Source organism: Vicia villosa, unplaced genomic scaffold, assembly GCF_029867415.1.
Source record: "Vicia villosa cultivar HV-30 ecotype Madison, WI unplaced genomic scaffold, Vvil1.0 ctg.000863F_1_1, whole genome shotgun sequence".
Lineage (NCBI taxonomy): Eukaryota > Viridiplantae > Streptophyta > Magnoliopsida > Fabales > Fabaceae > Vicia > Vicia villosa.
Window position 1 is genome coordinate 160,217 of NW_026705390.1, and position 23,776 is coordinate 183,992.

Here is a 23,776-nt window from a genome sequence, read left to right on the forward strand (position 1 = left end):
ATATACAAAGTCAAAAGCATAAGGTATGACTTGTTGCAAATGAATTCTTGCAAAAGCATACCTTTGGTTACGGAGAAATTTTTGCTCCAATGGCATGAATTAAATATTTGAGGTTAGTAGTTGATGTAAAATATCAAATAATTTTAAATTTTTATAAATAGTTATAGAGACAGTCAAAATATAAATATATTTTGACTTAGGCTCTGTTTGGTAAAACTAGCTGGTTGTTGGTAGCTGATGACTTTTAGCTGGTAGCTGGTAGTTGATAGCTGATAGCTGGTAACTGGTAGCTGATAAATTAATTTGAGTGTTTGGTAAATTAGCTGTTATACTAGCTGATAAATACAAAATGACATAAAAGGACATTTTTTATTAAGACATTGATAGTCTCATTATATTATCGTATTAGATAATTAAATTAATTTTTATAAAATAAAAATACATATATTAGCAAACACATGCAAAAAAAACTAATATAATATATCGAACAATTATATATAAATTTTTAAATGAACTTATATAATAAATTTTATATATAAATTTAATAAAATATATAAAATAACGTCATTACGATTTTGAATTCAATTATACTAATTTAAAATAATAATCTCTTAATGTTTCACAAATTTAAAAATTAGCAACACTATCTCTACATTCATTACAAGACATTTAATTACAAGACATTTAATTTTAATGTCGTTAAAAAATATTAAATATTTCATTTTTTTTGTTGATCGACACAAATATAATTATATAACGCAAAAATTGTTTTAAATATATAAGGGTAAAATTGTATTTTTGTTAAAATAATATGGGTATAAATGAAATAAAAAGTCACAAGCTAAAAGCTAAATGCTCAAAAGCTACTTTAAATAGCTTTTGAGAAAAAAGCTAAAAGCTAGTAAAAAAGCTACAAGCTAAAAGTTAAATGAGAGTAACCAAACAGAACTTTTTTATTAATATAAGCTGAAAAGCTAAAAGCTAATAGCTCTAAGCTCTTGTTTTTGGTGTTACCAAACAAACTCTTAGAGTCTATTTGGTGAGGCCAAAAAAAGAGCTTTTACCTTTTCAGCTCATATAAATAAAAAAAATTTGTTTGCTAACTGTTTTTAGCTTTTAGCTTTTAACTTTTTTACTAGCTTTTTCTTTTTTTTTTTTTTTGAAAAGCTATTTGAAGTAGCTGTTGAGTTTGTAGTTTTTACCTTGTGACTTTTTCCTCCATTTATACCCTAATTATTTTAACAAAAATCTATTTTTACCCTTCGATGTATATAGTATGATTCAATGTTTTAATGTTTTTTTAATCTTTAATGTTTAGCTAAAGTATACAATAAATTTTAAAATAGTGTTGATAATTCTCAAGTTAGTGAAATGTAATCGAAGAATCAATGAGATTAACCGAGACGAAGAAAATTAAAATTTTTGTTATATTTTTATGGTATAATATAAATAATAAACTTATTTTTATCATTAATTTTGATTAATTTAACTGAATTCAAATTTCATGTATTTAAATGTCATTAAATTTATGTATATAATTTATATACAAATTTAAAATATTTTGAAGTTTCTTAAATTTTTCACATATATTAAAATTGCTTTGTAAGTTTGTATTAATATATTTATTTTTATCAAATATAAATTAATTTAATAATATAATTTGATAAAATAAATAAATCACAAATTTAAATGTCTTTTTGTGTCATTTTGTATTTATCAACTAATGTAACAGCTAATTTATCAAACACTCAAATTAACTTATTAGCTATCAGTTACCGGCTACCAATTATCAGTCACCAACTACCAATTATCAGTTAACAATTAATTTTACCGCCTTAACCGTTTAGATTTTGTGGTTACTATATGTTACATTTATTGTAATGATTCAACATTTGAAAGAAAGAGAGATTATTTTGTGGTGCCTAGAACCTTGACCAAGTATTTATTGACATTTTTATCAAAGGTTTCTTTGCTCTTATCTATACATTATATATGTGATATGTCCCCATTAAATAAGCTCTTGTGCGAAAATATTGATTTGACAACTACTTGTTTGCCATTTCGAACATTACTGTCAAATGTCTTTTCATTTCTTATATGTAATTCAATGATATCTTTAATCAGGCTGGAAAAATGAGGCTGTCACGGTGGCCCATACAAAAGAAGAGTTAGAAAAAAAAATATAGACTATAAAATACTTGGAACGTGAAAAATGCAAGAAATGGTTGAATTATGTAGAGGACGGTGACCATTCATTTGTGTGTTTGGATAATCAAGTGACAGCATAATTTTGAATTTTATAAAATTAATTATTAAAATAAAGCTTGGCACACTCATGACTTTTCTGATCTCAATCATATTTTCTTCATATTAAAGAACTTGTTTGAAAGTTTAAAAGAGAAAGAAAAACAAAATAAAAAATAGGAAAGAAATGATGACTACTCCCTCCGTCCCACAATGAGTGGAGTAAGAATCCATTCTATTTCTTACACTCCATTTTTTTTTCTATTATTATAGTTTTTTTGTGTATATTACACGTATTTCTAAGACATGTGACACATATTTATTATTTTTATTTAATTTTATACACCCAAAACTATAGTAATGAAAAATAAATGGAGGATAAGAAATGGAGTGGATCCTTACTCCAATGAGTGGCCTATTTGAAATAAAATGGTGTCCCAAAATAAATGACCCATTTCAATTTCCAATACACTTTTTCCAATTTTACCCTCTAATTAATAAAAGTTTCATCATTTCCAAGACATAATAAGGGTAGTGTAGTAAAAATAATATTATCTATTGAAGAGTAATTCAATATTCAGAAGATGAGCATCAGAAGTTCTGATGTGGGCTGATCTTCTGATTGTTACTCAAAAGATGTTGTTGACCAGAAGATGTTATCTTTTGGGTCCCATTAGCTTAGCTGTTTAGTAGTAAGGGTACTTTAGTATTTTGTAGTACTGTACTGTTTGTATCTTAGACTTGTTCACTAAGTTTACTATTTTAGGGCTTATGTGGCAAGATTTTCTTTTCCTATAAATAGCCTTGTAATAGCTATCATTAATAGTAGAATACAACATTTATTCTCTCATCTCTTTTGCGCCGTTATTCTATTATTCTCTTTGTCATCATCTTTATTCATTGTGCACCAACAATTGGTATCTAGAGCTCTGGTTCCAAACACAGGGAAACACGAGTGAACGTGAGTTTGTGTGACTGTGTGATTGATTTTGTTTCTGGGAAACAAAGTTGTGTTGAATCACATTTTTCTTGATTGTTTGTGGGTTGGGAAACACTGTGTGAGTGTGAGTGAAATCTGATTTTTCTGCACAAGTTTAAAGATGAGTGGAAGCAACTTGAATACCAAACTTCCAGTTCTTGATGGTAAAAACTGGAATAGGTGGATGATTCAAATGCGTGTATTATTTGGTGCTCAAGATGTTCTAGATCTTGTCACTAGAGGATATGTTCCGGTTGCAGCGGATGCAACGGAAGAACAAAGAGAAGCGCAGAGAGAAACGAACAAGAGAGATCAAAAGGCATTGTTCTTCATCCATCAGTGTGTGGATGTGAATGTGTTTAAGAAGATTTCTGATGCTATGACGTCTAAGGAGGCGTGGGATATACTGGTCAGGTGTTACGGTGGTGGCGTATCAGTAAAGAAGGTGAAGCTTCAATCCCTAAGAAAGCAATATGAGAATCTCAACATGAAGAACAATGAGAAAGTCTCTGAGTATATCTCTAGAGTGATTGTGATCACTAATGAGATGAAGGCTTGTAGAGAAACCCTTTCTGAACAATTAATCATGGAGAAGATATTGAGGTCTCTTACTCCTCAATTTGATTATATTGTTGTATCCATTGAACATTCTAAAGATCTGGAAACCATGAGAATAGAAGAGTTGCAAAGCAGTTTAGAAGCACAAGAGTTGCGTCTGACTGAGAGAACTTCTGAGAGAGAAGTTGAGCAAGCTCTGAAGGCTTCTTTTGTCAAGAAGGACCAGAAGCATAGACGTGGTGATAGATTCCAGAAGGAAGCCTCAACTTCTGAAGAGAAGAGATATCAGAAGGGAAAGGATAAGAAGAAAGTTCAATGTTACTGTTGCAAACAGTTTGGCCATTTTGCTAGAGACTGTTTGGCAAACAAAGGAAGGAGATCAGAAGAAGCAAATATAGCCAGAGGAGGATCAGATGATGAACCTGTGCTATTGATGGCTTCAGAGTCTGACGAAAGATGTTCGTCAGAATGGTGGTATATGGACACTGGGTGTTCAAATCACTTGACTGGAAACAAACAATGGCTGATAGACTTTGACTCTGAAAGGAGGACAAAGATCAGATGTGCTGATGATAAGTATCTTTATGCAGAAGGTATGGGAAATGTCAAAGTCAAAGTGAAGAATGGAAAGACTGTTCTGATCAAAGACGTTTGGTATGTTCCTGGAATCAGAAGCAATTTGATGAGTGTGGGTCAGCTCATTGAGAAAGGTTTCTCAGTTGTTATGAAGAACAATCTCTTGAAGTTGTATGATTCCAATCAGAAGTTGATTATGAAATCTGAACAGGGAAGCAACAGAACATTCAAGGTGAATGTAGAAACAGCTGAAACAGAGTGTCTGAGTGCTGAAGGCTCAGAAGGTGATAGTAAGTTGTGGCATAAGAGGTTGAGGCACTTGAACTATAGAAGCCTGGGGCATCTAAGTTCTAAGAAGCTTGTACATGGCATTCCAAATATTGTGAAGCCTGAGAAGTCATGTGAGGTATGCATGAAAGGCAAACAACCCAGATTGCCATTTGTATCAGAAGCTGCTCCAAGAGCAAAGCATGCTCTGGGAGTAGTGCACTCTGATGTGTGTGGACCATTTCCAGAACCTTCACTTGGAGGAAATAGGTATTTTGTGTCTTTTGTGGATGAGTTCACAAGAATGACGTGGGTAACACTTATCAAGTTTAAGACTGAGGTGTTCACAGAATTCCAGAAATTCAAGGTGAAGGCTGAGAAGCAGAGTGGTCAGAAGATAAAGATTCTCAGAACGGATGATGGAGGTGAGTATAACTCTACAGAATTCCAGAAGTTCTGTGATGATAATGGAATTGAGCATGAGGTTACTGCTCCTTATACTCCTCAACACAATGGTCTTGCTGAACGTAGAAACCGTACTTTGCTTGATATGACGAGAAGTATGCTAAAAGAGAAGAAGCTTCCTCATAATTTATGGGGAGAAGCTGTTGCTACTGCAGCATATGTGCTCAACAGGTGTCCAACTAAGAGGCTGAAGGAAATTGTTCCTTTAGAGAAGTGGACTAAAGAGAAGCAAAGTGTTAGTCATCTGAAGGTTTTTGGTTCTCTGTGTTACAAACACGTTCCAGAAGCTAGAAGGAAGAAGCTGGATGATAGGAGTAGAGTGACGTTATTGGTGGGGTACCCCAGTACAGGTGCATACAAGCTCTATTGTCCAGAAACTAACAAAGTTGAAGTCAGCAGAGACATCATTGTGAAGGAATCAGAAGTTTGGGATTGGAGAGAGTCTCAACCAACTTCTGATGTAGAGATAACTTTTGAAGAAAAGTTAGAGTCAAAAGATGAAGCATCTTCTGAAGATGAGTCAGATGGAGAATCTGATTCTGATCCAGATTCTGATGATGATCCAGAGTCTGGTGGTAGTCATGATTCTGGAAGGGAAAACTCTAAAGACATAGGGTCTGGAGGACAAGCTTCTGGAGATGATCATGGAGGTGGTGACTCTGGAGTAGCTGACTCTGAAGTAGCTCAGCGACCACAAAGAGTCAGAACTATACCAAGAAGGTTTGCAGATTTTGACATGTTGCAAGACACAGAAGTTGACTCAGAAGGAGATGTCATTCAGTGTGCCATGTTAGTAGATTCTGAACCAGTGAGTATAGAAGAAGCGTTCAAGAAGAAAGTCTGGCTGAATGCCATGAAAGAAGAACTTGAGGCTATAGAAAGAAACAAAACTTGGAAGCTGACAGAACTTCCAAAGAAGAAGAAAGCCATCAGCGTCAGATGGGTTTTCAAGGTAAAGCTGAAGCCAGATGAATCAGTTGGTAAACACAAAGCGAGGCTAGTGGCTAGAGGTTTTCTTCAGAAACCTGGACTAGATTATTTTGAGGTGTTTGCTCCTGTAGCTAGACATGAAACAATCAGACTGGTGATTGCGTTAGCTGCAAACAGAGGTTGGTCCTTGATGCATCTGGATGTAAAGTCTGCATTTCTGAACGGTCCATTACAAGAGGAGGTATACGTGTCACAACCCCCTGGCTTTGTGAAAAAGAATAAGGAAGGGATGGTGTACAAATTACACAAAGCTCTGTATGGATTGAAGCAAGCGCCCAGAGCTTGGAATTTGAAAATTGATTCATTTTTCAAGAAGCAAGGGTTTTAGAAGTGTGAGATGGAATATGGAGTCTATGTGCAACATTCTGGAAGCAATATGATTATGTTGTGTCTGTATGTTGATGACATATTGTTTACGGGGAGTTGTACAGAAGATCTGATGAAGTTCAAGAAGGTGCTGATGAATGAGTTTGAGATTACAGACCTTGGGAAAATGTCATATTTTCTAGGGATGGAGATTCTGTATTCAGAAGATGGTATCATTCTACATCAGCTGAAGTATGAATTAGAACTTCTGAAGAAATTCAAGCTGGAGAATTGCAAAGCTGCTGTTACACCGTCAGAAACGAATCAAAAGTTGGACTCTGATTCTGAAGGTGAAGATGTTGATGCTACGATCTTCAAACAGCTGGTTGGTTCTCTAAGGTATTTGTGTAATACCAGGCCTGATATATGCTATGCAGTTGGATTGGTTAGTAGGTTCATGAGTAAACCTAAGTGGTCTCATTACCAAGCTGCTGTCAGAGTCTTGAGATATGTCAAGGGAACTCTGAAGTTTGGCATATTGTTTCCTTCTGGGAGAAAGGAAGAATTAGAGTTATTAAGTTATTCTGATTCTGATTGGTGTGGAGACAGAGTTGATAGAAGGAGTACTTCTGGATATTTGTTCATGTTTCTAGGAGGTCCTATTTCTTGGAGTTCCAAGAAGCAACCTGTTGTTGCTCTATCAACCTGTGAAGCTGAGTACATCGCAGGCGCTGTAGCTGCATGTCAAGCTGTGTGGCTTCTGAATCTATTAGAAGATCTGAAGATTAGAGTGAAGAAGCCTCTGAAGTTGATGATTGATAACAAGTCTGCAATCAATCTTGCCAAGAATCCGGTGTTACACGGAAGAAGCAAGCATATTGAGACTAAGTATCATTTCTTGAGAAGCCAAGTCCAGAATGGAACATTAGAAGTTGTGCACTGTAGCACCCAGAAGCAGATGGCTGATGTTCTGACGAAGGCGATCAAGACGGATCAATTTCTGCTCTTGAGGGATGGAATTGGCGTTGTCAGCTTTGAGTGAAGAATATGAATTAAGGGATGGTATTGAAGAGTAATTCAATATTCAGAAGATGAGCATCAGAAGTTCTGATGTGGGCTGATCTTCTGATTGTTACTCAGAAGATGTTGTTGACCAGAAGATGTTATCTTTTGGGTCCCATTAGCTTAGCTGTTTAGTAGTAAGGGTACTTTAGTATTTTGTAGTACTGTACTGTTTGTACCTTAGACTTGTTCACTAAGTTTACTGTTTTAGGGCTTATGTGGCAAGATTTTCTTTTCCTATAAATAGCCTTGTAATAGCTATCATTAATAGTATAATACAACATTTATTCTCTCATCTCTTTTGCGCCGTTATTCTATTATTCTCTTTGTCATCATCTTTATTCATTGTGCACCAACATTATCTCTCTTACTTTTAACCACTTTTCTTAATTTGTGTGAAATGGTGGGCTGGGTCACTCATTGTGGGACGGAGGGAGTATTAAAGTTAAAACTGTTCACGTCATTTTTTTAATAATATTGTTCAGGTCATTTTAACCTAACTCATTTGAATTTACTATATCCTATGCTATCCTATTTTTTTCTAATTGATTATATAAGTTTTATATTGTTTCAAGTAGTAATATCATCGATATTGCCGGATTTGATAGGAAGTATCATATTTTGATTCATTATAACTGTGATCGAGAAGGAACTAAATCTATTTATATTAAAAATGACATTCGAATCAGATTAGTCGTCAATAGACTGATTATTAATAGTAAAAAAAAATTATTATCAATGTTCATTATTCAATACATTTTTACTGTCTTTTAAAAATTATATGTGATATTAGAGAGATGAATATTCCACTCCATTTTTATAACATACTATTTTTAAAGTGTTTCGTCAAGTTGTCATTAACTAGTCTTTATTTTTTTAGTTGATTAATTTACTTATTTTTTATCCTTTTTTTTCATCTTCATTAATATTTTTATAATCTCTTCACTCTATATTTTTAAAATTTTAAGTTTGGCTTTTAAAGTAAGCAGCTCAACATAGATTATTTAATTAGTGATGCAGTATATTTGACCTGAGATAGAAAAAATATCATTCCATTAGAATATTGGGTTGTACCATGTAACAACAAAGGTCATTGATCTTCTTCGGCCTTAATTTTAGAGTTCGCTCAACGCATAAAGTCTAGTAAAATAAAGAGAAAATCAACTTTATGCTCATCGTCTAAAAAAGGTTAAATGCCTTAAGGAGCAAGCACAAACTTGCTCTATTAAAATACTTGGTCCAAGCAAATGATAGAAGGGGGACTGTCAGATGATAGAACAAATCATATTCTAACACTTGTCCACTTGAGAGGGAAAAAAGTCGTTTATCTCCAAAAACCCTAAAAGGACTTCGATGTGAGAGCAACAAACACCAAAATAAAGGGCACGCTCTCGAAAACCTAAAAACATTCTTATTCATTTAATGGCTTAAACGTCAAAGTGTTTGCAAGTACTGTTTCGAGTTGGTCGTGGCCTCAAGGACGGTAAATCCCAATCACAATGAAAACCTAATCCAAGAACGTGCACGCCAAGGCATTAGACGACTGATCACGCGAGGACATCTCTAATTCTCTACACTACATAAAGTGGATTCTTGGTGAGACTAATTGCATAAGTATTACCACACTTAATTGGAACACATCATAGTTTTAAATCATAATTTAATAATTGTTGTTTTAGTCAAATGACTTGTGCACAACATTTATCAGCAACTACATACTTGGCCTTGACTGTAAAAATAGTAACAATTAATTACTTTTTACTGTGTAAGCAACTAACCGGTTTTAAAAAATGTGACAAATATTACTAATATTTTTTCTATATGATTTGCATAATGCAAAATCAATGTTAAAGAAGTCTATCAATCTACTCTCAACCATTGAATTAACCACATAATAGATAAGTGGATATAAACAACAAGAGATGGCCTGGTTTTCAAATTTGATTTGATTGGAATAAGAGAGATAAAAGAAGAAGAGAAACTAATGAAAAAGAATAAATAATGAAATACAATGTATTGTCAAAGAAAGATAATAGTTTTCTCCCAAGATTGTTAGTTCGTGAATCCGTTAGTGGCTGTTGGTTCATAATAGTATTGAATTAACCGGTATTCTCAAATAATAGTATTGTATAAGATTTAACAATGTGATATTTGACAAAAAAGATTAAATAAATAAAATTAAAAAATGAATGAGTTTTATTTTTATAGGAGAATAATTTATTTTTCTGCTAGACTCTCCATTGCGTATCTAAAGATATAGCACGTGCGTATAAACCCAGAGAAACCCTGTCAAAACGTCGTCGTTTCAAGCTTCTGCATCTTCTCACTCTCAGAATTTTGGTTCGTTTTGATCTTTGCACATTCTTCACGAGCTTCAAATCTTCGATTCAATTGGTATACTCTCTCTACAACCCCTTTACCTTCACTACTCTACTTCTTTTTTGCTCAAACTTTATGCATTTTTATGATTCATTATGCCTATTACCAAATCATGCTAATTTGGGTTTCCCTCAAAATTCAATTTCATTTTTAGCCTTAAATCTAGTTTTTGGTTTATGTAGTTCATGAAATGAGTCTATGATAGTATTTAATTTACCTGTTCATCTAAATTTGCAGTGTAATTTAGTTCAAGAGATTTTTTCTTGTGTGTTTGCTTGCTTATGTTGAACAAATGTCTTGTATATGCAGAATTGCAGATGCATTGATGTTTAAAATGCCTCCTCAAAAGGATCCAGATAAGTTCTTCATGTCTATCAGTAATGGAGAGAATAAGCATGTCGACTATTTACGCGCTTTATATGGTAACTTTTTTTCAATTTAGATTCAAAATCCTTGTGTGAATATCCTTGTGTTGTATGACATACTTATGAAAATTGTAGAGGGTTGCATTGCTGGAGGTGTTGCTGGTGTTGCTGTAGAGGCAGCTTTATACCCCATTGATACCATCAAAACACGCCTACAGGTGAATTCAATGTATCGAGTGAAGTTTTGTAATTCTACTTTGTGTGTGTTGTCAAGTTTTATAACATTTTTCCTTTCATTGATTCTCCAATATCTAATTTTTATTGCACTATCTTTTGATTTTATATCTTATTCCATTTTATATCAGGTTGCTCGTGGTGGACTAAAAATTGATTTCAAAGGTTTGTATTCTGGATTGGCTGTAAACCTTGCTGGTTCCTTACCGTGAGTAGGCTTTATTTCCATATACACCTCCCCTTTTTCAATTCATGCTGCATTCATTTCAGTGTTCTTTATCCCGTTCTCTGCTTTTTTTCTTAACATACTTCAACAACTAACATGTTTGAATCAAAGCTAATTAGATATTACGATGTACGTGTCTTGAAACTCAATTATATGCAGTGTATGTATAACTGGATATTCTTCCTCTCTTGGCAGAGCTTCTGCAATTTTTATTGGTGTGTATGAACCAGCAAAGCAGAAATTGCTGCAGATCTTCCCTGAGAATCTAAATGCTCTAGCTCATATTGTAAGTTGGCTTTCTTAGTAATAAAATTGATAATCTATTCAAATTATCTAGACATGATAATGTTCAGGGCTATTATTAGTTGAGATAAATCATGGCATACACAAACCGGGATTGACCCAAAACTATCCTGACGTGGCCAAAAACTCAAGAGCATAGTTCTTTTACTGGCCACCTTTTCTGTTTCAAAAACCATAGACTTACAATGATATCCAATATTTTTTAGTTATTCGACAAATGTATAAGAATTTTTACCAAAATTTATTTTCAATCATTTATAATATTTGGCAATAGCTTACAGCATGTGCTTGACAGTAGACAACTTTTAGAATACATCAGTCTTCATAGTTTGAGTCAACCATTTAGTTTCACAAGCTCATCTTGAGCAGTAAAAGAGTTTGAGTCTAGGCTTGTACTTGGCTTGAAAGGAGATTTTCTAGTTTGATTTGTACCTATAGTCCTATACAATTTGTGATAGAAGTTACATATAAATTTTTGTTGCTCATTTGGCATGAAGTGCACTATTTTTAGTTCTTGTAAGCAAACAAAATGATTAGCACACAGGCAGTTTAGCCTAGCACAGAACTGTGAGCAACGGCATTTCTATTATAATTCGTGTTATGATAATACTCCTAATCTGAGTACAGGCTGCAGGTACTATTGCAGGAGCCGCTTCTTCGCTTGTTCGTGTTCCAACTGAGGTAAGTAATTTTACTTTTGACTTTGCCAATTATTTTCTACTTCCTTGAGGTTGAAATTGATTTCGTGACTTTCTAGGTTGTTAAGCAAAGGATACAAACCGGTCAGTTCAAATCAACCTCGTCTGCTCTCCGTCTTATCATTGCTAACGAGGGTTTTAAAGGTCTTTTTGCGGTATGTATCAATTTCATGTCATTGATGACCATTTAATTAGTCGTTCTTTAATTTTGAGGTAGCATATGATAATTTCTGTTTTAAAATCTTACTCTAGTAGGTAATACTTACTCAATTTCCCTCGTTAGTGGAAAGAGATGCAATATTATATATATGCTGACTTGGGTTGTTATTTTGCCTATCTTGACCTGTACTTTTGTTTCTGAGTGATTGTAGGGATATAGATCTTTCTTATTGCGAGATTTACCGTTTGATGCGTTAGAATTATGCATCTACGAACAGCTCCGTATCGGGTATAAAGTAGCGGTAAGCTTAAATTTGAAGTGTCTATTATTCTTTATGTATTTTTATGAAGGCAGCTTCAATTTCAATTCATCTATAAAATGAGATGCATTCTGTTTCATGTAAAACTGTAGTTTGGCTGGTATGAATATAAACGCTCACGCCCTTAAGATTGTTTGTGACATGGTTGTGTCAAAATTCTCTTACTCCTTAGGACGTCTCTTTGCACCTAAACTTTTTAAGGATAATATTATTTTGATGCTTCTCTTCTGTTTTCTGCTCAGTTCTATTTGTACTTCTATCCACCAATAGAACCTTGTAGAAGTGCTCAATAGTTTCTGAACTTTTTGTTTTTTGCAGGCAAAAAGAGATCTGAATGATCCAGAGAATGCTATGATTGGGGCCTTTGCTGGTACTTCTACTTCAGAACGATTATAAATTCTCTAGTGAAGTATTTTAGAACTCCTTATAATATGTTTGCATATGATTTCTTTAAACAAAACCAGCATGCAGTGAAAGGAATGACACCCTTCCTTTCATTTTAAGTGCTTAGAAAGGCAAAAAAAATGCAGCATTTGTATATATTCTTTTCACTCATGCTTAATATAATGCCGAGCTTTTGTTGGAACTGAGAATGATAAATATAATACCTTACAGCTGCAATAACTGGAGCAGTTACAACTCCACTTGATGTAATAAAAACCAGATTGATGGTTCAGGGAACACAAAAACATTACAAAGGCATTTGTGATTGTGTTAGGACAATAGTTAAAGAAGAAGGACCTAATGCTCTTTTTAAGGTATGCTTATGCTTATTTTGTGAAACTTTGTATTCTTAACTTTCTTTTAACCATAAAGCTTTCTAAAAAGCCTAAAACTATTTGCAGGGTATGGGGCCAAGAGTGCTGTGGATAGGAATAGGGGGTTCGATATTTTTTGGTGTTCTTGAGAAGACAAAGAAAACTCTTGCTCAGAGGAACCCTCAAACTGATGCTGAGAAGTGAGTTTTTCAAATTAGGATTAAGCTGATGATGATGCTGCAGTGTATCTTAATCTTTTCATGATTGCATGGAGTCACTTCTTTTCATGATTTGGGCCATTGTGGAGCTTTCTCTCAGAGGCTAACACATGCATTGTGTGTTTAGAAAATTGATTTTAATCGAATTGAGTTTGGTAGAATTGATTTTGAGATAATTGAGTTTAGCATAATTGATTTATATTTGAATATATTTATGTAAAAGTGAGTTGAACAACAAATTTCAGTGTAAAAATTATGTTTAAACTCAGAAGCTATAAATTATAGCTTCATGTAGAATAAATTCTAAAAGCAGAATCAATTCTACTTTAGAATAACCAAACACCTCAAAATCACATGATCAATTCTATACCTCTAGAGTTGCTTTTGGTCATTTCAAAAGTCAATCCAAACATACTATGGCAAATGTAAATTCATTTATTTTTTCCTAGAAAGTGATTTATTCTAAAACAACTCTAAAAAATTTTAAAGTAAAGTTCTATGTTAGTTAAGTGATTTGAAATCACCAATATTAGACTTAAAATTAAAGGAGATGTTAACGAGTGTCCCGGAAAATTTTTAAAATGGTAAGGTTTTTTGAAAATGCGTGTGTTAATTGTATTGAAAAATTGAAATAATTGATATTTTTTTAAATAATATTTTTTTGATTTGGTATCTTTAAAGAGTGTTTCGGAGCACTCGTTAGCATGATCTTAAAATTGATATTTAAACAAATTTTTCTTGAATTCTCATAAACTCAGTTTCAGTTTCCATCTTGTTTTTCAATTTAATTTTTTTCATAATTTTGATTACTAAAAAATATCTCTTTCTTGTCGAGAGATGAAAACTAGAAAAAAAAATTATTGAGATGAATAGTTGCCGCATTCATTTGAGTTAGCTATAAAAATTCTTAAACATGAATACAGTAGTTTATCAACAAAAAAATGTTTTGAAGTTAAAATTGCAAATGAATCTTTTTTTTGGTTCATTAAAATTCATGGGATGTTATTTGTTAAGTAGAGCAAATATTATAAGGGTGTGTTTGGTTCGAGGTAGATGAAGGGGATGAGAGAGGAGGGAAGAGAAGGAGATATTTAAAATAAAATGTGTTTGGTTTAATTTTTAGAAGGAAAGAGAATGACCTTAAATATCACAACTTTATAACTATTCTTATGAGACAAAATGCAACTTCAAGTTAGCAAAGTCAAAGAATTCAAAAAGTCATCTCGATTCTTCATTTCTTGAAACTTTAACGGTTTTGGATTTAGAAAATATAATTTCTTCGTCTTTTTATTTCTCAAAAGTTTTTCTCTCGAACAAAATGGAAAAATTAAAAAATCAACAACACAATAGAGAAAAAAATCAACATTCCACAAATCAATAAGAAATCATCATTAAACAAACTAACATTCAACATTTAACATTCAACAAAAATATAATCTATTCAACACGAGATGAGCTTTCAACTATAATAAAATTTAATTATCAAATAAGAAAAATAACCCAACAATATGAAAATAGAAAAATCTAAAAAAACTAAATCTAAGTTACTTAATTGTTCTTGTATAGATCGAAACTCAATTCATTTAACATCACAACATCAAATATATGAGTGTGGATAACTCGTTATTGGTCATCTAACCAAAATCGATAGATCAATCCAACAGTTCTCTACGATAAGTGAAAGTCGTCGTACCCAAAGATCGATTTAGGATCTTGGGATTTTAGAGTAGTCATGTCTTAGCTTCGTACTAGATTAAAACTATCCAAACATCCAAGAACCGTCAGATCAGATGGACAATTGGATCCAATGATATCAGTCAATTGTCTCAAAATAAGGTATCAGTCCATTGTCTTGAAAGAAGGTTTTAGTACCTTAGAAACTTTAATTGGTCATGCACTAAAAGTACACTTGATCAGAGATGGCTAGTCTTGGAGACTGTCAAATAATACTCTACGAGATCCTCCGACATTTTTTTCTTGCAACAGTTGTCTTGAGCAAAAGGTTCTAATAATTCGAAATCCTAAAAGTCTACTATAAAAGCATGATTGTGAATTAAATTCAAGTACATGTGAAAGCATGATTGTGAATTTAATTCAAGTACATGTGATTTGTACTTAAATTATTCCAAAATCAATTTTACACATTTTATAATTGCTTTTGACATATCCAAAAATTAGATTAGTACATGGACACGTCCTAGAAGCATGCTTTATTAAGGTTGATCGAATCATAGAAACTATTACAAGAAAGAGATAGAAGGATATAGTGACAACTACCTTTAGAAACAATTGTTCTGAAGAAGGTTCTAAGACTTCTAAACCTTTATTGTAAAATCTAATAATTCAAGGTCAAATATACAAGACGTTTTTTTTTTACAACATATGATGCATATTTATACAAGTTTTGAAAACGTATAGACCATGCAAAGTTGTCGGTGCAATCACAACCCTACAAAAATGTCGGCAAAATCTCAACCGTTAAAAATTAAGACTATTGTGTTTGGTCATCAATTTGGAGGTCAACACGAGAGAGCAATATTCATTAAGGTCATTCTTTATAAACAACACACACCTTGTGAAAGACACACCATATACTCACCCAAAACTATAAGGTAGTGTGTGAGTTCTCTCACTTATAAATGATCAAATCTCTACTTTTCTAATCAATATAGGACTTCCCCACACTTGTTTCTCCCTTAAATGTGAGTTTTACCTTAAGTGTGAGTTTATCAACAATGATCCTCCTCAAGCAAAATACCTTTTTCAACATAACATACCTACTACCCACCACCATACCTACTACCCACCACCGTGCGGAGAGGACTAAACTCATAGAACATACCTACCCACCCCTATGTGGGGAGGACTAAAATCATATTTAAAGCTCTTTTCTAATCACTTATCACAAATATATTCTAAAGACTTCCTCCATTAAATCTTCATTCCAATAAATATAAAACAGAAAAAAAAATGTGAAATTTTCTAAAACTGACATTAGTATACAACAGAGTTTGATACAAATAAGTTACCAAAACCTCAAACCACAACAGTTCTTAGTTTGGTGGTTGAATGTTTGACTTTCTTTCTCCTCTGAAATAATAAGCATAAAAATCCTAAAATAAGAATTAAAACAAAGAAAACTTCTAAGTGGGATCCCCAAAGAAACTCAACAAATTCTAGTTTGCTTTTACTATCACAGTTGCAATCATAAACATTTTGTAGTATACTCCCTTTCATACTAACTTCAGGATCAAGAACAAAATCCAATGTCATAGCTCCTTCATCTAACCAAATAGTGGTATTCCTTGACTTGTAGCCTGGCATGGTTGCCACTACTGCAATTCAGATTCACAAATTTTATTACACAAATTCACAAGTAGATAATTGTGTAATCTTACGATGAATAACCCAGAAGTATGATATAATACCTTCAAATTTATCTCTCGGGGCTAGTAAGCGATGGTAGTCCGCAAAAGTTCTTCCGGCCCTAATCTGTTGATTCAGAATTATAAAAGGCGAAGTATGTCATTAAAGTGAAGCTCAAAATAAAACATGCAGTTAAACAGATATGCCAACGCGACGTTTAGGAGATTTTTGCACTTCGTTGAAAAATCTAAATGTCATTATGTAATTGAATGAAAATGTGCAGACACTTTATCACTCTATTTTTCAGTATGAAACAGAAAATAACCGAAATGTACTTTCAGACATACTGTGTAATTTATTCCGCTGACAGTAATAGAGGCTGGTAATGGCCTTCCATCTCCTGAAGAATATATCCTTCCATGCACTCCTGTCTAGAGAGTAGAAAACAAAACAGCTTATCAATCTAACAAAAAGCAATGGAATCGAAAACCTCAAAAATAGGAACATATTTGAATATTTCTGTGCACATTGAAAAAGGCTTCACTCACAGCCTTGGATGGTGGTAATATTTCATAGTAAGTATTCTATGTTTTTCCATAAACACATTCGTTATTTTAAAATACCATACAGATACGCAGAAACAGTATACCTTCACGAGGCTTGCAACAAGATTAAGCATACTCATTTTGTTGTATTTCCAAATAATAGGAAGCTGCAATTCATATAAATAAACAGAAGTCAACACAATTCATTCTGTTGTATTTTCAAATATAATAGGAAGCTGCAATTCATTTTGTTGCTCTGATTCGAAGGTCTCACAGACCTCTGCAGCAATAGGCCATTTATTGTCACTAACTTCCAAGGTCAATTCGAAACAACCAGCATGTATATAGTTCCAATCTTGCATTCCTCCGTATAAAGGGTACCTGCATTGATATCTTTAGTAATTTATGAACATATTGAAAGAACATAGACTCCAGTAATGAACTTCTCTACGGTACTTTCAAATAAATAATCATACCATGCTGCTCCGTTTGTGATTCCATCTACAAATTCCTTGCTTGAAGACATGTTGTAGTGGGAGTGGCTATAGATACTTGCCATGAATCGAAATGTTTCATCGTCGGGACATCCATAGTAGAACGTCCTGTAATTTATTCATAGAAATATATACAAATTCAATACAAGAACCCAGGTCGGGAGGAGCAGGTCATTGAACATCTTATACTAGAATAATTTACCACCTTTTATCATCGGTACCGTCCCAAGGATAATTCGCAACAAGTGCACCCTGAAGTAGTAAAATAAAAAGACACCATTAATGAACAAATTCTGTATATAAATATGATAAGAAAAACTCTTTTATTAACATCAACCCTCAGATTATGGTTAAGAATACAAACGTAGAAAGCTTTATTAAAAAAAAGGTATTTATGGAACTTTACATTGCTGATCTATGTAGCACCGCTGAAACCTCTGAAAAAAGACGTGTTTGTATCTGTGTCGATATTAGACACTTGCACTGACACTTGTGATTACGTTTAATTTATTCATTTTTTCAAATTGTTACCAGTTCCGACGTGTCAGCGCCGAGTTCAAATTCGGGGTGTCCGTGCTTCATAGTTGCAGATGTAATAAAATACTTTCTTTTCCAATAGAAACTTTTCAGCTATGTATTATCTACCTTGGCCTTAAGGGATAGTGTATCTACTAATAGAGAAAACAGAGATATTATATTGAAGAATAAAAGCAAGGTCCTTGATGTATGACATGACCACCATAAAGTAGAACAAAAAAAACTTGAAATAAACAGCTCAGCAAAGAGTAGAGATTATTATGAAAAATCCAAATAAGTACCCCGTGCAATGTTGCAGATGCTGTAAATCGTATATCTCTTGACCAATTCATTATTGCTCTTGTTTCTGGTTGCCTGGAATCCTCATCATCGTTTATAAATAAGAACTGTTGTTTCATTTGAGACAGTTATAGCAGGTTAGTTCTTAGATGATCTCTAGCCAGAAATGGCAGTATCTAGAACCATAACAACGTGATATGAAAAACCTAACATTAAAATTTAAATTGAATGTAAAAGTTAAGCGAAGAATCTGGGTAAACATCTAGAAAGTAAAAGCTTGTTTCCTAATCTTAACAATACGAATAAACAGTGACACAGATTTAACCAAAGACATTAACAAATATAACCAAACAATATAATAATCGCAGATATGACTATAATAGTAAAAGCTCAGTCATAAAAGTAAAACAAATAAGAATGAATTTTTATGTGAAGAGTTTTATTTCATGGTAATAATGAGCTTCAAACTAAATTTTTAACATATTGTACACAGAACATTATAAAAAAATACCTGGTCAGGAAAATCCCGATTCAGATCAATATTGTTTGCATTACCGCGCTTCCTCAAGGTAAAGCCATCAGGATTCATTGATGGGAGTAAATGAAGGTGAACATTCTCCACAATCAATGTGGCCTGAAACATTTCCCTAAAAGGTAAGACATTGTAAAAGTAAAGACTGAATCATAAAATAACAACAGTTTCCCGGAAAAATACAAGACTCAAACTTGTGCTCAAAAATAGATATTGCAACCATTTTTGTCCCAACAACAAATGCGAGGAAAAAAATTAGAATATACTTCTGAAAATAAAGAAAGGAAGTGAAACATACCAGAGGATCTTTTAAATGGTTATCACATAACCAATTGGCCAAAAACATAATAAGTTCACGGCCCACAGGTTCGTCTCCGTGCACATTTCCAATATACTGCATCAGTATTATACTGGTGTTACAAAATTGCTGAAAACAAAACTACCAAATATATAAGATAGTGAAGTTCACTCACCTTAAATGCAGGTTCGGTTTCTTCTTCTCCTGGCTTATCAGAAATCTCAATCACCCACTATACGGAGGAAAACAAATAAGAGAAGCGCCATTCATGCAACCAAGACGAAAAACCATAACAATTTTAAGATAAGTTATGAATGAATTACAAAAGGGAGAAAAAATTTACCAAAGGAAATCCGTTCACACTCTTCCCAATACTAGTATCCCACGCAAAGAATCCCTCAAAGAGAGAAACAAACAGTATGTCAGTTTAGCAATGGCAAGTAGTGCTTCCTTGTGAAGCTATTCATTCATTCATAAAGATATGACAAACAAAAATTATGCTACTGGTTTTGTTTATTCGTAGCAAGGCTCGAGATAGATTAAAAAACGCAAAATGCAGGTATGAGGAATCACCTGTATATTCTAGAAATGTTGCTGCATCTTTGTCCAAATTCCTTGACGGCCCTTTCAAGGTCAGAATTGCTCATATAACCTTTTGTCAAATCAACACTGCTTCAAAAAACAAATCAATAAAAAACACTATATAAACAAAAAAGCATCATTTCAGGTTACAAACACAATGAAAGATTCATATATGCAGTAGAAGATCCGTTGTTTGGATTACCTAGTACGCGACCGAGATTCAATTTCTTCAAGCAAATGCCTTGCACGGCTCACATTACTCTGATGACTGAAATCTTTTAATACCAAAACAAATCAGCAGTTAGAAGTTAGAAACTTCAAATCTCCATAGCACTAACACCTCTGGAAAAATGTGTATGTCAGTGTCGATGTCAGACATCGAAATCAACACTTGTGATTACATTTAATTTATTCAATTTTTAAATTATTACTGGTGTGACATGTCAATGTCGTGTTTCAGGTGTTTGAGTTTCATATATAGCTTCAAATTTCCAGCTTTCAAGCTAAACATAGAACTTTATCAAGCTAATTATCATAATCATGTAGACTCTTTTACCCCTAAGTTGCACTCTTTCACTTCAAAGATATATAAAGTAAACATATGAAATTGAAAATTTTCCACATTAAGTAAAAAAAATCTGTTGAATCTAAATAATTAATAAAAATCTTAAATGCTAAATCATAAATGTAAGTTAAATTCCTAAAAATGCAAAGTAATAAGATTGGTTGAAGCTAAGAATAAAAAGTCAAAGAATGAAGAAAACCTGATGGAAGAAGGGTTTGAAAGGAACCCCTGGCGAGTGAAGAGGAAAGTGTGGAAGCAAGAAGGAGAAGAGAGAAGACAGTGATTGTGTTCATGATCATCGACGATGATGATGATGTGGGATTGAAGGTTAGATTATTTGGTCTGATTCATGATGCATCGCCATTGGTGACCATCATTGTGATTCATGACACTCCGTGAAAAATCGAAAATTTTCATTTTTAAGAAAAATTGGTCTCCTCTTTTTAGGCTTGGGCTTGGACTGGGTCACTGGAAAATTTGGAGAATTTATCTTACCACCTCCGAATTATCCATGCCATCCCCCATTTAACATTATTTCCGAAATGCTTCTAACACTGTTAATTCAAAAAATTTATCTTTTTTAAAGAAAAATTATTGTTGCCAAAATCATAAAAAAAAAAAAAAATCTTGGATGATCCAGAGTAAATTTTTAATATTTTTTTTTGGCCGATCTTGAAAATTCTTTGTTTTTTAAAAAATTTCAGTATCCATTTACCGGAAATTTCAAAAATTTCGGTGTGATTTACAGGAGATTTTAAAAATTCTTGTTAGTTTTACAAAATTCATTATTCTATCCCGAAAATTTTACATACTTCCGGTAAAAAAACCAATACCGAAAATTCTAAATTAACTAAATTTCTTTAAAACCTGAAATTTTCGGTAATTTTATGAACCGAAGTCACACCGAAAATTTAAAATATCTTGTATTTTTTCATATACCGGATATTTCAAATTTCCGTTATTAATTTTAAATGCTACATACTAGAAATTTGAAATATCCAGTATCGGAAATTTTAAATTTCCAGTATATAATATCAGACACGGTAAATTGGTAAATCCAATAAAATTTCTGGTACTTATATGAAATTTCTAATACGGTATCGAAAATTTTAAAAAAATCTAATATTTTACGGGAATAATTTGATAAAAACGCAAGAGATGACATGTATAAAATAGAAGCTGGCAAGATAAATTTTAGAAAATTTGTCTTTCCACCTGTTCAATTTTATCTTGACACCCCCAAACTTTTCTAATACTAAAAATTTCTCTCTTATTATTTTCATCAATGAATGCTGAAAATATTCTCTCGCATAAAATATAGTTATGTCATTCAAAAAATCTGAAGTAATATTATGCAAACAATATTATAAAAAATTAAAAGTAATTCATTTTCCATTGTGATAACTCTACAAATTTTGCAAACCATTGATAGGATGAACCTGAAGATTTCAAATTAAAACTTGGGATAAATATGTTATATGTCTTGTAAATATGTCAAAATTTGGTTTTAGTTTCTCTAATTTTTTTTTTTCAAAGAATCGTCCCTATAAAGTTTTTCGTCTCTATTATTCATCTTTGTCATCATTTTCACTTAACGGACACAGACGTGGATAATAATTTGACATTTTTTTAATTTTTTCGTGAAGTTGTGTTGAGTTGTCAATTCCACATATTTATTTGAACTGAGTATACCTTACTAGGGGTGATCAAAACCAAATCAACCCAATAGAAAACCGCAAATCAAACCAAACCAAACCAAACCAAACCGAAACCGCAAAAAACCGCATTTGGTTTGGATTAGTTTGGGTCAGTTTTTACAAAACCGCACGGTTAGGTTCGGTTTGCGGTTTGTATTTTGTAAACCGAACCAAACCGAATCAAACCGCACTATGTTACAACCTAAATTTTACTAACTCACATCCAACCCAAACTTAAACTTATTATTCATTAGCATTATGATTACGAACAATTTTCTCATCCTTACACATATAATTTCAGTCCCGATCTTCTAAAATCTCTAATAACATTATCGCACTTTCTTTGCCACATACATCTTCCCTCTTCTTCTATAATCTCTACTCTCTTATATTCTTTCTTTTTCACCTTCTCATTTTTATGTAAATGTTCCGTATTTCAGTTTCGTTTTTATCGCATATCTTCTTCTCTAATCTCTCAACACTTTTTTTCCTTTTCACTTTCACTAATCTTTCGTCTCTTCTATTTTTTTGTTTCGTTATAATAATTTTTATATTGTTTTATGCTATTATTTTATGTTTAATATTCCACTTTTGTCTAATTTAATTTTTACATATTAAATGGAAAATTGTTGTCAAAATATGACGAGTTTTGTTGTTATTTGATAGTGTATGAATGTATAAATACAAAATTATGTTATCATCTATATGTGTGCGTATGGCTCAATAAAATATTTGTAAAAAACCAAACCAACCGAACCAAACCAAACCGCATTAGTTTGGTTTGGTTTGGTTCGGATTTTTTTTAAAAGCCAACCGAACCAAACCAAACCGCACTATTTTTTCTCTTGCGGTTCGGATGATTTTTTTCGTCAAAACCGCCCAAACCGCACCGCGAGCACCCCTATACCTTACCAACACATTGTCACTTAGGCTATGAAACCTTGTTTGATTATACCAGAAATAGGTAAGGAACATGTCATTGAAAATGAGTATCTACTTAATATAAATGTAAAGAAGTCATGATGGCAACCCTAGACACATGTCTTCTTGGTAATAATCCTCGCCACATGTCAATTAATAATAATTCTAAATAAAACCCTAATTATACAAACTCTATATATTAAAATAAATAATAATAATAATATAATACTAAACTAAACCATTATTAATAATAATAATAATAATAATAATATCTAACTAATAAAAATATTAAAATAATAATAAGTAGATAATTGTCATTTGATAATAATTTTAAATATGAATCCTAATTATACAAACTCTATAATAATAAAAAAAAAAAATACTAAACTAAATCATCACTATTAATAATAATAATAATAATAATAATTAATATATAACTAATAAAAATATTAAAATATTACTAATAATAATAACAATAATATAATATAATAACTAACTACCACAATTAATAATAATAAAAATAATAATAATAATAATAAAATAATATATTAAACTAACACTATTATATCTTATTATTCTAATTCTCTTTTTTTTTATACAAAAACAATTTTTAATTATCAAATAATGATAATAATAATAATAATAATAATAATAATAATAATAATAATAATAATAATACAAATTGTTTTAATTAACACTATTATATTCAACTAACATTATTATATCATATAATCCTAATTCTCTTTTAATTATTTTTTTAATTATCCTCTTTTAATTATTCTGTTTAATATTAAGATTATATTTTTTAAATAAACGTTGAATTACTTAGTTTTTCTAAAATATTATTTCCACA

At 32.2% G+C, this 23,776-nt stretch overlaps 2 protein-coding genes across 2 annotated transcripts; one reads left to right on the plus strand and one right to left on the minus strand.

The window, feature by feature from the left end:
• Positions 1 to 9,686: 9,686 nt before the first annotated feature.
• Positions 9,687 to 13,514, plus strand: LOC131631762 (S-adenosylmethionine carrier 1, chloroplastic/mitochondrial-like). The gene is made up of 11 exons (XM_058902524.1): positions 9,687 to 9,841; positions 10,136 to 10,248; positions 10,327 to 10,409; positions 10,557 to 10,633; positions 10,847 to 10,937; positions 11,582 to 11,635; positions 11,712 to 11,807; positions 12,024 to 12,113; positions 12,450 to 12,501; positions 12,747 to 12,889; positions 12,977 to 13,514. The coding sequence occupies exons 2-11, from the start codon at positions 10,152 to 10,154 to the stop codon at positions 13,091 to 13,093; spliced, it is 900 nt and encodes a 299-aa protein (XP_058758507.1). The 5' UTR covers positions 9,687 to 9,841; positions 10,136 to 10,151; the 3' UTR covers positions 13,094 to 13,514.
• A 2,564-nt stretch (positions 13,515 to 16,078) lies between these two features.
• On the minus strand, positions 16,079 to 20,701 carry LOC131631807 (carboxypeptidase SOL1-like). Its single transcript, XM_058902577.1, has 15 exons — positions 20,505 to 20,701; positions 19,943 to 20,015; positions 19,732 to 19,827; positions 19,502 to 19,532; positions 19,334 to 19,390; positions 19,159 to 19,254; positions 18,840 to 18,962; positions 18,331 to 18,435; positions 17,718 to 17,764; positions 17,495 to 17,620; positions 17,297 to 17,399; positions 17,123 to 17,185; positions 16,821 to 16,904; positions 16,536 to 16,599; positions 16,079 to 16,442 (listed from the first exon to the last, which is right to left on the minus strand). The coding sequence occupies exons 1-15, from the start codon at positions 20,602 to 20,604 to the stop codon at positions 16,144 to 16,146; spliced, it is 1,467 nt and encodes a 488-aa protein (XP_058758560.1). The 5' UTR covers positions 20,605 to 20,701; the 3' UTR covers positions 16,079 to 16,143.
• Positions 20,702 to 23,776: the final 3,075 nt, after the last annotated feature.

What these genes read in the sequence shown, in the direction of transcription:
- LOC131631762 (XM_058902524.1), top strand. Translation starts at nt 10,152, where the DNA reads ATGTTTAAAATGCCTCCTCAAAAGGATCCAGATAAGTTCTTCATGTCT. An exon ending in CCATCAAAACACGCCTACAG is followed by an intron (nt 10,410 to 10,556) that starts GTGAATTCAATG and finishes ATTTTATATCAG; the next exon opens with GTTGCTCGTGGTGGACTAAA. An exon ending in TATGATTGGGGCCTTTGCTG is followed by an intron (nt 12,502 to 12,746) that starts GTACTTCTACTT and finishes AATACCTTACAG; the next exon opens with CTGCAATAACTGGAGCAGTT.
- LOC131631807 (XM_058902577.1), bottom strand. Translation starts at nt 20,604, where the DNA reads ATGATCATGAACACAATCACTGTCTTCTCTCTTCTCCTTCTTGCTTCC. An exon ending in TCAAACCCTTCTTCCATCAG is followed by an intron (nt 20,016 to 20,504) that starts GTTTTCTTCATT and finishes TGGTATTAAAAG; the next exon opens with ATTTCAGTCATCAGAGTAAT. An exon ending in AATGGCCTATTGCTGCAGAG is followed by an intron (nt 17,186 to 17,296) that starts GTCTGTGAGACC and finishes TATGAATTGCAG; the next exon opens with CTTCCTATTATTTGGAAATA.